The sequence below is a fragment of the Desmodus rotundus genome, chromosome 6 (assembly GCF_022682495.2).
Source record: "Desmodus rotundus isolate HL8 chromosome 6, HLdesRot8A.1, whole genome shotgun sequence".
Classification (NCBI taxonomy): Eukaryota; Metazoa; Chordata; class Mammalia; order Chiroptera; family Phyllostomidae; genus Desmodus; species Desmodus rotundus.
The window spans coordinates 126,256,908-126,274,109 of record NC_071392.1 but is presented as its reverse complement, the minus strand read 5'-3'; the positions used below and the strand labels follow the sequence as shown (position 1 = coordinate 126,274,109).

Below are 17,202 nucleotides of genomic sequence, written 5' to 3'. Positions count from 1 at the left end.
TTCAATGGCTAGATATTCCATACAGAAAAATCAACAAGGAGACAGTGGTCTTAAAGGACACACTAGATCAAATAGATTTAATTAATATCTTCAGAGCATTTCAACTCATAGCGGCAAAATATACATTCTTTGCAAGTGCACATGGAAGGTTTTCTAAAATACACCACATGTTAGGACACAGAACAAGTCTCAATAAATTTAAGAAGACTGAAATCATTTCAAGCATCTTCTCTACCACGATGCTATGAAACTAGAAATCAATTACAAGCACACCGAAGAACACACAAAGGCATGGAAACTAAATAACATGTTATTAAACGGGTCATTCTTGATGAATGGGTCAACAAGATCAAGGAAGATATCAAAATATACCGTGAAACAATTGAAAATGAGAGCACAACAATCCAAAATCTGTGGGATGCAGGGAAAGCAATCTTTTTTATTTTTAAGATTTTATTTATTTTTAGAGCTAGGGGAAGGGAGGGAGAAAGAGGGGAAGTGAAACATCAATGTGTGGTTGCCTCTTGCACACCCTCTACTGAGGACCTGGCCTGCAACCCAGGCATGTGCCCTGACTGGGAATCAAACCAGTGACACTTTGGTTCACAGGCACACACTCAATCCACTGAGCTACACCAGCCAGAGCCAGGGAAAGCAATCCTAAGAGGGAATTTCATAGCATTACAGACCTATGTCAAAAACACAAGAATAAGCTCAAATAAACAATCTGACTTTATACTGAAAGGAACTTGAAAAACAACAACAAACAAAGCCCATAGTGAGTGGATGGAAGGCAATACTAAAAATAAGAGAAGAAATAATTGAAATAAAGTCTAAATAAAATGATACAAAAGATTGATGAATCCAAAAGCTGGTTCTTTGGAAAGATAAACAACATTGACAATTTATTTAACCAGACTTACCAAGAAAAAAGGAGAGAGGACCCAAATAAATAAAATCAGAAATGAAAGAGGAGAAATAACATCTGACATCAAAGAAATACAAATAGCTATAAGAAAATATCACGAACAACTATATGCCAACAAACTGGATATCCTGGATGAAAGGGATAAATTTGTAGACATACATAATCTCCCAAAACTAAGGAAGAATCAGAGAATCTGAATATACAGATTACACCTAGTAAGATTGAAGCAGTAATCCAAAAACTCCCAACAAACCAAAGCCTTGGACTGGATGGCTATACAGATGGATTTTACCACACATTCTGAGAAGAACTAAGAGCTCTCCTCAAACTGTTTCAAAAAATTCAAGAGGAGGCAGGGCTCCTAAGGTCATTTTATGAGGCCAGCATTATCCTAATTCGTAAACCAGGTAAAGACACTACAAAAGAAAATTACAGGCTGATATCCCTGATAAAACTAGACACCAAATTCTCCAACAAAATATTAGGAACCCGAATACAGCAATGCATCAAAACATCATACATCATGATCAAGTGGGATTCATTCTGGGAATGCAAGATTGGTACAACATTTGCAAATCAAAAAATGTGATTTACCACATAAATAAAATGAAGGATAAAAACCACATGATCATATCAATAGGTGGAGAAAAAGCATTTGATAAAATCCAGCATCTATTTATGATAAAACCTCTCAGCAAAATGGGAATAGAACATACCTAAACATAATAAAGGCCACATATGACAAAAATGCACTGCCAGCATCATACTCAAAGGAAAAAAAAACTACAAGCATTTCCTGTAAGATAAGGAACAAGACAAGGATATCCACTTTCACTTTTTTTATTCAACTTAGTCCTGGATGTCTTAGCCACAGCAATCAGTCACAAAGAAGAAATAAAAGGCATCCAAATTGGAAGATGTAAAACTGTCATTATTTGCAGGTGACATGATATTGTACGTAGAGAACCCCAAAGATTCCAGCAAGAAACTACTAGAACTGATTAGTGAATTCAGCAAAGTAGCAGGATACAAAATTAATATCCAGAAATCAGTTGCATTTTTATATGCCAATAATGAACTAACAGAAAGGCTAATCAAGAAAATAATCCCATTCACAATTGCTTCAAAAAGAATAAAATACCTAGGAATAAATGTAATCAAGGATGTAAAAGACGTGTAGTAGGACATTGTAGACACAGAAGGAAGAAATTGAAGATGATATGTATAAGTGGTAGTACCTACCATCTTCATAGATAGGAAGAATTAACATCATTAAAATGTCCATACTACCCAAAGCAATCTATAGATTAAATGAAATTCCTATCAACATTCCAATGACGTATTTCACAGAACTAGAACAAATATTTCAAAAATTTATATGGAACCACAAAAGGCCCCCACATAGCAACAGCAATCCTGAGAAAGAACAAAGTTGGAGGAATCACACTACCTAATACCAAACTGTACTATAAGGCCATAGTAATCAAAACAGTGTGGTACTGGCATAAAAACTGACACATAGTCAATGGAACAGAATAGAGCACCCAGAATTAAACCCACATCATCTCTACAGTCAGTTAATATTCAGCAGAGGGAGCAAGCACATACAATGGGCTAAAGATAGTTTATTCAATAAATGGTGGGTGTTGGGAAAATTGGACAGGTATGTGCAGAAATATGAAACTAGACTACTTTTTTACACTACACACAAATTCAAAATGGATTAAATACTTAAATATTAGGTGTGAAACTATAAAAATTGTAGAGAAAACATAGGCAGCAAAATATGACATTGTTCATAGTAATTTTTTATTGGATATATGTCCCCAGGCAAGGGAAACAAAAGAACAAATAAACAAATGGGACTACATCAAACTAAAACGTTTTTGCACAGCAAAGGAAATCATTAACAGAATAAAAAGACAGTACACAGAATGGGAGAACATATTCACCAATACATCTGATAAGAGGGTAATATCCAAAATTTATAAAGAACTTAACAAAACTCAACACCAGAATAACAAACACCCCAATTAAAAGACGGTCAAAGGACCTGAATAGACACTTATTCAAAGAGGATATACAGCTGGCCAATTGACATCTGGAAAGATGCTCAACATCACTAATCAGCTGGGAGATGCAAATTAAAACCACAGTGAATATCGTGTCACACATGTCAGAATGGTTATCATCAATAAATCAACAAGTGCTGGTGAGGATGTGGACAAAGGGGAACCCTTTTGCAGTGTTGGTGGGAGTGGAGACTGGTGTATCTTCTGTGGAAGGCAGCATAGAGATACTTCAAAACATTAAAAATGGATCTGGGAGTATGTCTGAAGGAAACCAAAACACTAATTTGAAAGAACATAAGCACCCCAATGTTCATTGCAGTGTTATTTACAATCGCCAAGATAAGGATGCAGGTCAAGTGTCCATCAGTAGATGAGCAGATAAAGCAACTATGGGACATTTACACAGTGGAATGCTATTTGGTCATAAAAAATAAGAAAATTTTACCCTTTGCGACAGTGTGGATGGACCTGGAGAACATTATGCTAAGTGAAATAAGCCAGTCAGAGAAAGAGAAATACCATATGATTTCACTCCTGTGGAATCTAACGAACAAACTGAACTAACAAGCAAAACAGATAGACTCATAGTGAGCAAAATAATGACAAATCTGCGGGCGAGGTTAGGGGTGGAGGGATCGAGCAATAAAGAAAAAGGACTCATGGACATGATCGATAGTGTGATTGGGGAGTAAAGGGGACTAAATGGTAATGGGAAAAAAGTAAACAAACTTAAAAAAAAAAAAAACCACCCTATACCATAATGGAAAAAACAAGAAAAGCACACTTCCCAAGATACAGATAGCAGACCATCTTTTGCTAGCAGCAGATGGACCCCTTCCCTCGAAAGGGTACAGGGGGTCAGTTTTTTTCTTGTTTTGTTTGGCAGGCTTTTTGCCCCGCACATATGCAAGTGATTACAAGAGTATAGCTTTTAAGCTTGTGCACTTACCATTTCCCACAATGTCCCTTGATTGTTCACCTGGGAGTCAAACTGCAGTTCTAGTTTATTAGAATGGCATAATAATGAAGCAAGGTGAAAAAGTGGTCAGTTACTGGTAGGGTCTACACCTATAGCCTTCTTGCTGGGTGCTGCAATGCATTTCTTGGTAATCAGGACCCTGGGGCTGGCTGGTGACAATGTGGCGCCTAGGGGCTTCTTCATTGCTTTCTTGTTTCCTGCCTCACAACCCCATGCTAAATGTTTGTGTGCATGGTGTCATTTTGTCCTCACAACAACTAGATGAGGCAGTTGTTACTACTCCCATTCTCCATTTTACAGCTGAGGTAACTGAGGCTTCAATAAAGAGTCCCAGAGTGGCTCAGCTTGATTCAAACATGAGTCTGACTGCAGAATAGAAAATGCTAACCTCTACTCTACAGTGGCTTATGGCCTTAAGATAGAGAGAGAGTGTGTGTGCCTGTGTGCGTGCTTGTGTGTGTGTGTGTGTGTGTGAGAGAGAGAGAGAGAGAGAGAGGAGGGTTGGAGGGAGAGAAGAAGAGAGAAAGAAAAAATGAGAGAATTGAATAAATAGAATGTACAGATTTGTCTCTTATGAAGACAAGTAAGACCCTGATTTCTCCTTTTTATTTTCTTCCATACAGATACGGAAGCTCTTGGGTAATGTAGGCCATTGTGTTCACTAGAGAAATGATGGCTTTTTTTTTTTTGGAAATATTTGGATAAGGGAAAAATAAAGATACTTTGCTAACTTTTCTAGTTTCCTTATATATTTTTTCCAACTTTTTCTGGATTCTAAACAAATCTACAAACAAGCATTCAAAGGATTGCCTTCTCAAATAGTTTATTAGGGCTGAGGGAAATGGTCATTCTTTATATGAATAAAAGGCACTCTAAAATACATCAGATTCCATTTTTTCAGACATCAGAAAGCATTTATTTCAATCAGATCGTCTCATTCAAACAAAATAAAAAGAAATTTGCTTATTGGTAGCAATTAAATATATCATGGATTTTCCAAAATAACTCAGTTAAAATAAATGTTCTCAGACCAAATGGTCTTTTTTCATGTATTACTACAAATGGTGTCTGATAAATACATCTGTCTACATGAACTTACCAGAAACTATCTACTCAACACAAATTTGTGTGAATTGCAAGTAGCTAGAAGTTGTCTTTGCAGTATAAAGTTTTCTGAGCCATTTTCACCATCAAATAGCTTTCTCTGTATGTTGAGAATGCATTTGACTGCAAATTTCTATCAACGGATGAATGGATAAACAAAATGTGGTATATACATAAAAATGGGATATTATTCTACCTTAAAAAGGGAGGAAATTCTGACACATGCTATACAATATAGATAAGCCTAGAGGACATGATACTAAGTGGAGTGTCAGTCACAAAAGTACAAAAGTGTGATGATTCTACTTCTTTGAGATATCTATAGTAGCCCCGTTCATCGAGATGGAAAGTAGAATGGTAATTGCCAGGGCAATGGGGAGAAAGGAAGTGGGAGTTATTTAAAGGGATCAAGGTTTCAATTTGAAAAGATGAAAAACTTGTAGAGATGCATGGTGATGATGGTGGCACTGAATTGTACATTTAAAATGATGGTTAAATGTTAAATTTTCTGTATATTTTATATTTATATATATTATACATGTATATGTATATCTGTGTATATATATATTTATATATAAGCAAAATTTAAAAAAAGGATACATTTGGGCTTTAAGAAGAGAACTCAGCTGTGGAAAACAGTATGGAATTTCCTCAGAAAACTAAAAATGGAACTGCCTTTTGACCCAGCAATTCCACTGCTGGGATTATACCCTAAGAACCCTGAAACACCAATCCAGAAGAACCTGTGCACCCCAATGTTCATAGCAGCACAATTTACAATAGCCAAGTACTGGAAGCAACCTAAGTGCCCATCAGCAAACGAGTGGATCCAAAATCTATGGTATATTTACACAATGGAATTCTACGCAGCAGAGAGAAAGAAGGAGCTTATACCCTTTGCAATAGCATGGATGGAACTGGAGAGCATTATGTTAAGTGAAATAAGTCAGACGGTGAGGGACAAATACCATATGATCTCACCTTTAACTGGAACATAATCAACAGAAGAAAAAAGGAAACAAAATATAACCAGAGACATTGAAGTTAAGCACAATCTAACAATGGGCAGGGGGGAGTGGGGAGGGGTCAGTAAGGAGAGGGGATTACAGGAACTACTATAAAGGACACATGGACAAAATCAAGGGGGAGGGTAGAGGCAGGGGAGGGAGGTGGGTTTAGCTGGGGTGGGGTGGAGGGATGGGGAGAAAAGTCAGACAACTGTAATTGAATAACAATAAAAATTAAAGAAAAAAGAACTCAATTACTGTGGTTTAAACATACAGTTTTTGTTTTATTTTAAATCTCATGTGACAAGAAGACTGGGAGGAGTCAAGCTGGTCAGGCTACCCAGCAATGGTGTCTGGTACTCCAGTCTTTCCCTTCTCTCCTACCTTCCTCAGGGTATACCTTCTTCCTCATGCTTGTCACCCTATGGTCACAGGATGCCTGCGGCACTTTACTTAGCTGTGCAGATGCATGCCTGGGAAATTGGATTTAGTCAGATATGTCAGAGATGTTTAATTTCATGGTCTTTGAATATTTGTCTGTGTGCTCTGCCATATATCCCACTGTAGTTGCCTGAGAACATGTGGCTGTTTCTGGCAAATGAAGTGGAATGTAAGTATGTGTTACTTCCAGGCCAAAGCTGCAAAACAACCCTCAGTGGCCCTATTGCTCTCCTGGAAGGAACATGATTCAGGAGGTGCAGTGACAGATGAAGAAGTCTCTATCAGCCTAGGTTTGTTCCTGAGTGACTTTATGGAGCACATGTCCCCAGTAACTCAAGTATGACTTGTAACATTAATGAGAATTACATTTTTGTTGTGGTAAGCTACTGAGATTTGGGGGCTATTTGTTTTTGCAGCTTAGTGTAGTTACTCTGATAGTCCAAGGTGGGCTTTGTGAGACAGGTGTGATGGATTGAAATATGGGAGATTTCATGATAAGAGAATGAGTGCAAGTTGATGAAGCATGAAATTTTAGTTGGTTAAGGGAGAAGGTAAGTACCTAAGAGGAGTGAGGAATAATTAAAAAGCAGCAGAATTAATGAATGCCAGTTTTTAGTGAGGTGGAGAAATGTTGGAATTGGAGTGCTCAAGAAGTCAGCCTGAAAGATAGGAAGGGTAGGATGATTGCAGTGAGCCTGTGGAGGAGTAAATGTTATTAATACTGACACAGTCATGGGAGTGAATTTATGAGGTTGTGTGGATAACTTGAAGAAAGTATATCAGAGATTCTAGAAGCCAAGGTATTGAGAGAATCATCTAGGTAAACATTAAATTAGTAGAATTATGACAAGGAGTAGTGTTTGGCAGTGTGGAAGTAACCTGGGAGCTAAAATCTCAAAGGAGTGAGTTTATCTTTATCTGTCTGAAACTGTTCATATCCAATCTCACTCTAGAATGGTAGTTTAACTGATCCAACGTTGACATGTGTTTTTTTTTGTTTTTGTTTTTTTCCTGTTCGTTTATTGTCACTTTTAAGGTATTAGTCTTTTGGTCTCTTTTGCTGCTTGGCAATATGTAATTTATCAGTTAAATTTTAAAATTTCTTTGTAGGTTATTCTTTTTTGCTTTATGATTAGTTTTTAATATTTTATTTATGTCTTGCCCAGAGCTTCACTGTGGTATACCTAAGGATGGATTTATTTTTATTCCTCTTCTTTGGAACTGTATATCTTCAGTTTAAAAATTTCCTTATAACTTAAATTTTGGAAACTGTTGATTGCCTCTTAAACTATTAGTGCCTCCTCCCCCATTCTTTCTCTTCTCTCTTCAAAATGACTGTTACTATGCGGATATTCTCATTTTATACTCCAGGCTTAACTCCACATTTTCATTCTGTTTATCATTCTAGGCTGCTTTTTAATTTTCCACAGATATATCTTCTAGTTCTCTTGCTTGAGCTGAATTAAATTTTTTTGCATGTGTTGTTTTAAACTTTTATTTTTTTAATTTGAAAAGGGGTATTTTGGTTCCTTGAAAAAACTGCACACCTCCCCAACCCCTCCCCCTAGATCAGTCTGTTTTTAAAATTACGATCTCCTTTCCTTTTTATCTTTGTACTACGGATTGTTCTATTACAAGATTAATCAAACTGTGATCTGCGGGTCAGATTTGACCCATGGCCTATGTTAGTGCACCCCATGATTTAAGAATTACTTTTAAATTTTTAAAAGGTTATTCCAAAAGTTGAACAAGAGAAATTGGCAGAGATCAAATGTAGCCTGCAAAGCCTAAAATACTATTTACTTTCTTTTTCTTTCTTTATTTACAGAAAAAGTTTGTCAACCTGTGTTCTATTATCATCACTTCGTGATTTGATAATCTTTCTGATTTTTGCATCTGCACATTCTACCTTATGTGTGTGTGTATGTGTGTGTTTGTATATATGTGTTTATGGTTTGTAATTTTTTATTGTGAGTTTATCTTTAGTGTGGGTCATGATAGATTAAGGATTCCCACAAGAGAGGAAATATATTGTGATTCTGAAGTCTTCGGATGTGGTGCATACTGGAGTCTCAGTAATAGGAAGTACACTGGGAAAGAGTCAGCTGAGACTGGGTTAAGGTTTGAGATTAACATAGAGATCACCTGGCCATGGAGACAGGCTCTAGTAGGCTGTGGGAATGTCCAGAGTTCCTGCTGGACTCCAAGGTTCTCATGTAAATCCCTAAGGTTGGCCTGTAGGATACACAATTAGGGCACTGGTATCTGGACTGGCCAGAATGATAGTTGAGTAAGTGCTCAGTAACCAAGGAGGGGGAAATCTGACAATATGCAGCAGCACCACTACCAAACTGCGGTATACTCTGGGCGGTGCTCAGTAACAATCTGATGAGTGAATGGATGGGGAAGAATTGAAAATCAGGTCCACATTTTGGTACTGGTAAGTACCAGGTGGATATCTGCTGTGAGCCTTTGCCCTGGATTACCAACCAGATAGGAAGAATCTGGAGACATTCCTTTAGTAGTCGTTTTGTTGGTTTTCCCTGGAATTTTCTACATAAGCAATTTTGTCATCTGCAGCTGGGGACAGTTTTACTACTTTCTTTCTGGTCTTTACGTCTTTTATTTCTTTTTCTTGCCTTAGAGCAATGGCTGGAACTTCTACTATATTGTGAATAGCAGAGATAAAAGCAGACATCATTGCCTTGTTTTTGATTTTAGGGAGAGACAATTAAGTCTTTCACAATTAAGTTCGATGTTAAGTGTAGGTTTTTTGTTGATGCACTTTAATTTTGGAAAGTGATCATTGAATTTGTAGATTTGATTGGATTCAGGTATAATTTTTTTCAGTGGGGGCAACTCTAAAAAGGTCTAATTTTATCAAGAGACATGTAGTATCTGGTTGTAACTTTTTGTGCTGCCATTTATGATTGTTGCCTGTATCAGTTATAAAATTACAGGTTACAAATAGCAATATTCTAATTCTTTTGATTTCTCTATTTATTAACTGGGATAATGCTATGGAGAAAATTTTTCTTCATAAACTATTTGGTTACCCTGCTGTATATTTCTTATAGGAAGTACAGAGGAATCCTTGATTTTTTTTTAAATTTATCAGTTTTCACAAGACCGAGTTGGTTCCAAATCATCCTCCAAAGGTAACAAATGCTTTTTAAATAATAAGTTATGGATTTACTATGTGTTTCAAACCATTCAGTTGTTATTTTTATTGATGCTAAATATGTGTGTATTTTTCTAAGTTCTTTTAGAATTTGATACTTACTTCATTTTTCTGTTAGGTTTGTTGTTAGGTCTTCATTCTATAATATATGTATAATCCGTGTTTACTGCCGAGATCTGAGAACATAAATACACTCTGACTTGCACGAGTAAGGACAAAAGGAGGATGTAATGAAAGGCTTATTTCTAATATCTTAGAATAAAGAATGGAACTCTTTGCCTTTATATTCTACTTCAGCTGCATGGCATCATATTTAAGAAACCTTGGAATTTTGTGGGTAAAACCACAGAAGTCAAATTTTTCTTTGATTGGAACCTGCAGGAGAACAAGCTTTTGGTGTCAAAGCTCTCATGTTAGAGGTGATATATGTCAGAGTAGAAGTCATAATTTTGAAAGTTCCTTGGTAAAAATCAATCATGGGAAAACCCTGCTATTCGTGTATAACAAGAGAGGAAAAAGTCTCTCTGACATACATTGTGTATTTTTGATGTAATGTTAACTTCATGTGGTTTAGCTGTTTGACTTGAGGTGTGTGTACATAACCTTCTGAACACTCATTTAGCTTATAATATGCCAATTTCCTAGCAATTATTATTGTTCCAAAGTATAACATTTCACTGTTCAACATCAGATATGTACACAAAGGGAATTAAAATTTATGGAGTTTCATGAGCTTAGCACAATGTCTCAACATAGTAAATGTCAAAAATGGTTCTTTTCTTTTTGCTTTATTGTCACTTTTTCTCTGATTATAAAAATAATACTACAAAAATTTTAACAAAATAGAGATCACCACAATCCTGCCTACAAAGTTACGTATTAAATTGCATATCTAGATCTTCCTTTCAGTGTAGATACTCACAAAGATATATTTAGATCTTGAAGGTTATTCACATTCCACTTTACCCAAAAATACGAGGGATTCTTTCAGGCAAAATGTCAGATGATTTTTAAAAAACCTCGATACTTTTCGAATGATTTATGGTTTTGGCAATGAGCATATATTGTATGTGTGTTTATATGAGCATGTATTATAGGGGGAGGGGAGGAGGGAGAGAGGAGAGAGAGGTCTGTATGTAAGAGAAAATTTCTCAAATGAAAGATACCAACATGGTTTAACAATTACAGGTTATATTTTTAGTGAGATTTGTTGTTAGTGCATAATATCTGTCATAATACACATTAGCTGAACAGAGAACTGTGTATCATATCAGTTTGTGTTGGTTGAGTTTTATGAATTTAAGACTTTTAGGGCATTATTTAAAAGAGGTTCTTTCATTTGATAATCTTAGTCAACATTTCTTTGGGATTGCTAATAACCTCCCCTCTCCACTCACCAGTGTAGTGTTTGTGCATGAACATATTTGTTTGCAAATTAATGACATAAAAAAAGTTACTTTGTCACTGGTTCTGTTAGGGAAAATGAGTGAATGGTGGAGATGCTTCTTTTTTTGCTGTGTTTGTTTTTGACAATAGGTTTGAGTCATACTTTGGTCTGAGTAGATTCTTAGATAATATGATATCCTTTATCTGTGAATTTATGGAGGACATTGTTTTCCAATGAACTAACAGAACACCTTTGGCAGGAACTTTTTTTTTTTAAGAGATGGGAAGCAGAAATTCAGTTGGGGAGAGGAATCATTTTGAATGGAAAAATGTTTCTAAGAAAGAGACCTTTTAAAGATCTTTTGTATCTACCATTCTCATTTGGCTAAAAAGACACTTATTTTAATAGCAAAATTGGTTTTATGTATAAAAAGCATTTTAAATATCATTTGCTATATTTTAAAAAGGGCTTACTTCTCCAATGTTTGTCAAAGTAGTTTTTTAACATTTTGTATTTTTAAGAAAAAAAAATCAAGCTCTTGGTTCAGAAATATTTTATTTGAACTAACCAGTTTACAAATTAAATTTTCTGTCTCTACTTTTGCAGGAAGTTTCTACTTTTAACAGGTAGAGACTGTAATGAGATTCTAGGCATTGCCTGTCACCACCATGCCTACCCTTTCTTAGTGTCTCAATGGTCCAGGTTCAGATGCACTAACTCAAGGGGTTAAAATACATTCTTTCTTTAGAACTACAGAGGGTATTCGCCCTTGAAAGCAATGCAAATTGCCACTAGAATATGAGTAAGGTGTTATTTTATTAAGTGCATTTTACAGCTGTTGATGTGTGGTAGACATTTCAGTGAAAAGTAGATTGGGGGAGATTCACATTGGCCCTGCCTGACTAGATTTCTCCCAGGCTACCAGGTATGTGGGATACCAGAGGGCAATAGGCGACCAAGGTCAATGCAATGTAATCAAATAAATTATAAGGCAGTTTTTTGTAGTTACCCAATCATGGAAATGAGATAGAGCCCTAGAAAATTCCTAGGTAAAAGACTCTAAATTCCTGTATTGTATAAATCATTCTTTTGAAAAAGTTTTCCTGCTTTTTTTTGTTTGCTTGTTTCCTTTTGAGATTAGTCAGTCATGTGTTTCTCTAGTTTCTGCCAAATCTCATTACTAAAATTACTAGATTGCTCATAGAAATCATTTCATCCATCACTGAATTATTCTCCAGCACAGCTACTTCTTAAGTAGTTCATAAGGGTGTTTTAATGCTCCTAACACAAGACAGATGTTTGGTACTGCTTTTCCTTAACAATTTTTGGTTTCCTTCAATTTCTAGGATGTGGGGAGCATCTTGTACGCACCATACTCGCTAGAGAATGTTCACATGCTTTACAAGCTGAAGATGCTCACCAAGCACTATTGGAGACTATGCAAAACAAGTTTATCAGTAAGTATAACATTAAGAAAATTGTATCCTTCTAAATATAGATTGTTTTGCTGAGCTATAAACTTCATGAGTCAGGTACCACGTTGGTATCGCTAGACCTAGGCTAGATGCAGGGCCTAGCCTAGACTTAGACCCTCAGTTAATTTGGTCGTGAAAAAAATTCCATCATAGCAGCTACTACAGCATAAAATTTACCATATAACTAATCTAACGTCCAAGCTGTGGGAGATATTGTCTAGGATTCAATACAGGATAGGATAATACAGTAGAATAAAAGTCTACTAAAATAAAATTTAAGGTACAACTTTCTTTAAAAGTTTTAAAATAAAATTTGACCGTTTTTTAAAGTCCAAGTTTTAAAATTTAGTATTCATGAGTCCAGGGCTGCCACATACATTTGTGTAGGGCTAAGTTGAAATCCCATTCTGGCTCCATTTACCAAGCTATGTAAGGGTTAAAATGATTTGACTTAGTCCGGTTTTCCCATCATTTAACATTGAGTTTATCAGTATGCAAAGATATGTGAAGTACTATAAGTAATATAAAACGTTAAATATGTTAGGATAATTAGCCATGAACACATAAATTAGAGAGAGTATCACAGGGATAATGGGGGCGGGTGCTATGTCCACAAGAATTAAGACAAGAGGATATAATAAGGTGCTAACTGTATAGTGAGGAAAACACAGACAAAGTATAGGAAGAAATCACTCCAAAAGGATTAATGGATGATGGTCTTCTAGGACTGGCTCCAGAAGGCTCTCGGATTAGTGGGGAAAGAGGGAGAAGAAAGGAACAGGGTGACAATAGGATTAAGTGTGGCCAGCCGGGTGGGGGTGAGGGGAGGGTTGGCTAGACATCTGCTTGGGTCTTACCTGGAGGGAAGCATTCCTGATATGTGGTGGGGCCGCATTGGCTAGGTGAGGCCAGGTCACAGAGGGCCTTAAAATCTCAGTGTAAGACTGTAAAATCTCAGTCTTATCATATTTGATCTGATAAGAAGGAGAGACCCTTTATGTGTTAAGCTGACAAAATGTGTTTGGTGGGGAGGGTTATAGAGAAGAGCTAAAGTTGTCCAAGACCATCTCTATAGGAGAGAGACATTAAGGACTGGGAATGGTCCAGGGGTTGGACAGGAAATGGTGATTTTGAGAGAGGCATCAGTAGAGAAAATGGAAATATTGATAGATTGTGATTTTAACGTTAGGAGGATGTAGCCATCTGGGTCCATTCAAGAGATAGAAACCATACATTATGTTGATCAGGGTAAGTTAAATATGAAGAATTGTTAACTATGATGAAAGAGTAATTATAAAATATAAGGAAACTCTATGTGGTACTCTAGAGCTGAGATACTATCTGAGGAAGGACATAGTTAGAAGGGGCTCAGACATTTTTGGAGAAGGTGTGGTTTGGCCACCAGGTATCAGAGAAGTTTACTAGTTTGATCAGGGTGGGAGTTGCTGGGTAAAGAATAGACCACACTCTAGAGTGCAGGTAGGGAGCAGCTGATCAGTCGGTGGCTGAGTGTGCAGTGCACGCAGAGGTCATCAGAGCACATAGGCCACAGAGCGGTTGCAGTGGAAGTGAATGCTTGGTGTTTGACCCTCTGGGCCACAGGGGCTGCGTGTAGGTTGTGCGGGGCCTTGACAAAGGAGTCCCGACAGGATGGTGTGCAGCTGCCTCTGGTTTCCATATTGAAAGGGCTGTGGACAGGTTATCACCAGGCTTAGCTTGCAAGATCACAGATGGACCCTGTTCTGGGTCTGGCTGGGGCAGACTTTACCAGACATTCTCACACCACACTGCCTCTCTTCAGCACATGCTGGAAATTGCAGGAAGAGTGCCTATTTTAACTCTGTTTTTGTTCTCTAACTCAGATTAATGCCTGGCTCTTTGCCTTTGTTCCGCTAGTTTCCTAATCTCTTTTTACATGGAACTTTATATTTGTCTTTCCCCTCTTCCATTTTTTTTGGGTGGTAACTGGATTCTAGGGAGCTCTTTTGTTATTTGTTATTGTGCGAGGGACTATGGTTCACCATTATTCTCTTCCCACTGTTGGCTTCTGCTGAAATGGAACTTGCCCTCTCCCACCTGTGGGTCACTGGGCTCTGTTGTTGTTGAATTCAGTATGGTGTCTGTGACTTCTCAGCACTGACAGCGATGCTAGTGGTAATGGAGTCAGTTGGTCTGAAAATGGTGTAATCAGTGAGATTACCAATTCCTCATGCATATCAGGCTACTTTTCCTACTTTACTTTTTCTGGCCTGAGCCTTGCATGGGAATGGAGGACTTCTCTACCTGCCTTTTTGTCTCTTCAGGCTTCATCTATTCTTGGATCCTCCAAGTCTAGCTGGGGCTTTTTTATTGTCTCCCCTTTTTCTTCTAACTTCACCAGCTTGGGAAGAGGGACAGACACCCATACCAGTGATCAATTCTTTTCTTCTAGTTTTTTCAGAAATATCCAGGTGTTCAATCATACCTTTACCCTAGCCCTTTGTTTAGGGGACCTGGCTAAGCAAGGGCTCCTACAAACTCTTTTTTTCCCGAAATTTAGGCTTTCTTACTCAAATATATTTCATCTCTGAGCTGTCTCTGCTTATAATTTACAGAAGTCCACCATAGAAGCTCAGCTAGATAAGCATACAATTGATGAGATAAAAATGGAACCTTCCACAGATGGGGCTAAAACTGAATTTCACTGCTGTTCCGGCCTTTTAATAAGTTTCATGCCCTGTTAGGAAACATTTTTAGGGAAAAGAGAGATAGATTATGGGCAAGGAGGAACTGTATTTATTTATTTGAAGGAAGAACAGAGTGAATAACCGTAGGAAAATTTTAATATGAAAAGATTTTATATGGGTGCTTTCTTGCAGTTATTTGAACCGAGCTTATGAAGACACAAATAATGGAATTGACTATATGCATATTAGTAAGAATTGCCCAATGGCCAGTGGAAAAATGTAAATTCAGGAATGAGTTAGAAATAAGACTTTGAAGTCCGCCTCTAGTGATTTTACAGAAGAAAAGGTTGATTATATTTATATTACTATATCCTCAGGTATATTAAAATTATCATTGTTGAATGCTGTTTTTAAGGGAGTCTAAATTCTTGGCCTTAATAGCATATGTAATTAATATAATGTGTTACTAGTTGTCTAGTTACACTCGATACAGTCTCAGGGCATTAGTGGAAAGGAATAGTAAGGGGTGAAAACTAGATATTCAAGAGAAATTAACTTTCAGGGAATCATGTAGTAAGTGGGCAATTATGGCACATGATAACTTCCTACTTGCTGAGAATAACATGAAGCACTTTACTAAATCTCAAATGGCAGATTCACTGGCCCTGGCCGGGTAGTTCAGTTGGAGTATTGTCCTGATATGCCAAGGTTTCAGGTTTGATCCCTGGTCAGGGCACATATAAGAATCAACCAATGACTGTATCAATAAGTAGAACAATAAATTAATGTTTCTCTCTCTGTCTCTCTAAATAAATAAATAAATAAATCATCGTTTAAAAAATAAGATTTATTAGCTACTTTTGCCTCTCTAGAGTTGGGTCCATGCTAAGGAGTTCCTGAACTGTATTCTTTTCTCTTTTGTTGGTTTGTTGTACTTTGTAAAAACTCTCTTTTTTAGCCCTGGTTGGTGTGGTGGCTCAGTGATTTAAGCACTGGCCTGTATACTGAGAGGTTGCTGATTTCATTCACAGTCAGGGCACATGCCTGGGTTGCGGGCCAGGTCCCCAGTGAGGGGCATGTGAGAGGTAACTACACTCTCACACGCTCTTTCTCTCTTTCTTTCTCCTTGCCTCCTCCCTCTCTAAAAGTAAATAAATAAAATACATCTTTAAAAAAAATAAAACAAAACAACTTCTTCCCTTTAAAACTACTCACAGAGTTTGACTGCAGTATTTCATTTTGCTCCTGGATCCCATGAGCTAGTGTATACTGAACCCAGTCCTAAAAATTCCAGACTCAAATTTTTAAAACGTACCCAGAATCATAGATTTAAAAAAATGGTTTATAGTTTTATTTTGTCTTCGGATGAGTGAGGTTGAGCGACTTTTCATATATTATTACTTGGCCTTTTTATTAATTTCTGAATTATCTGCTTATACCTTTTGACAGTTTTTTTTGTGCTGTTTGGGTGATATTCTTTTAATTGACAACTAACTTTTATTAATGATAACATTACCTTAAATGAAAGATTCTAAAAGGGCATGGCAGAATTTTAAAATAACTCTTCTTTTTCTGAGGAGTGTCATGTTTGATACATGTGACTTTCTGCACTAACATGAGATTTTTTAAAAAGGTAATTTTACACTCATGATGAAATAATTTGTTTTTATGTATTTTTTCCTAAAGTTGCCAGTGACTTACTGAAATAAAGATTTTTTCCATTTTTTGCATTTTGTAACAAACTTTGAATTTATCTTAAATATGGGGTTCTTTAAAAATCTACTTTTGATAAAATGAGACTTTAATGTGATAGAATGAATAGAGTAAAATTGAGACCTTTGAAGACTGAACTCTTTTTTTCCACTTGCATTACCATTATGCCAAGATCCAGAGCTTTGGTTTGACTTAATATAGGAAGCATAAAAGAGAGTAAACCAATTCATGCATTTTTTAAAAAACCAC

The 17,202-nt window shown here is 36.7% G+C and overlaps 1 protein-coding gene across 5 annotated transcripts in view; it reads left to right on the top strand.

Moving 5' to 3' along the window:
* TASP1 (taspase 1) overlaps window positions 1-17,202 on the top strand; it is a 288,218-nt gene that overhangs the window by 178,418 nt on the left and 92,598 nt on the right. For all 5 annotated transcript variants that reach the window (XR_006655296.3, XM_045194733.3, XM_045194732.3 and 2 more), the window contains one exon: window positions 12,446-12,556. Coding sequence is in view for 4 of the 5 variants with exons in the window: in XM_045194733.3 (XP_045050668.2) it covers window positions 12,446-12,556 (111 nt within the window). In the remaining variant the exon portion in view is untranslated. The remainder of the gene's footprint in view (window positions 1-12,445; window positions 12,557-17,202) is intronic.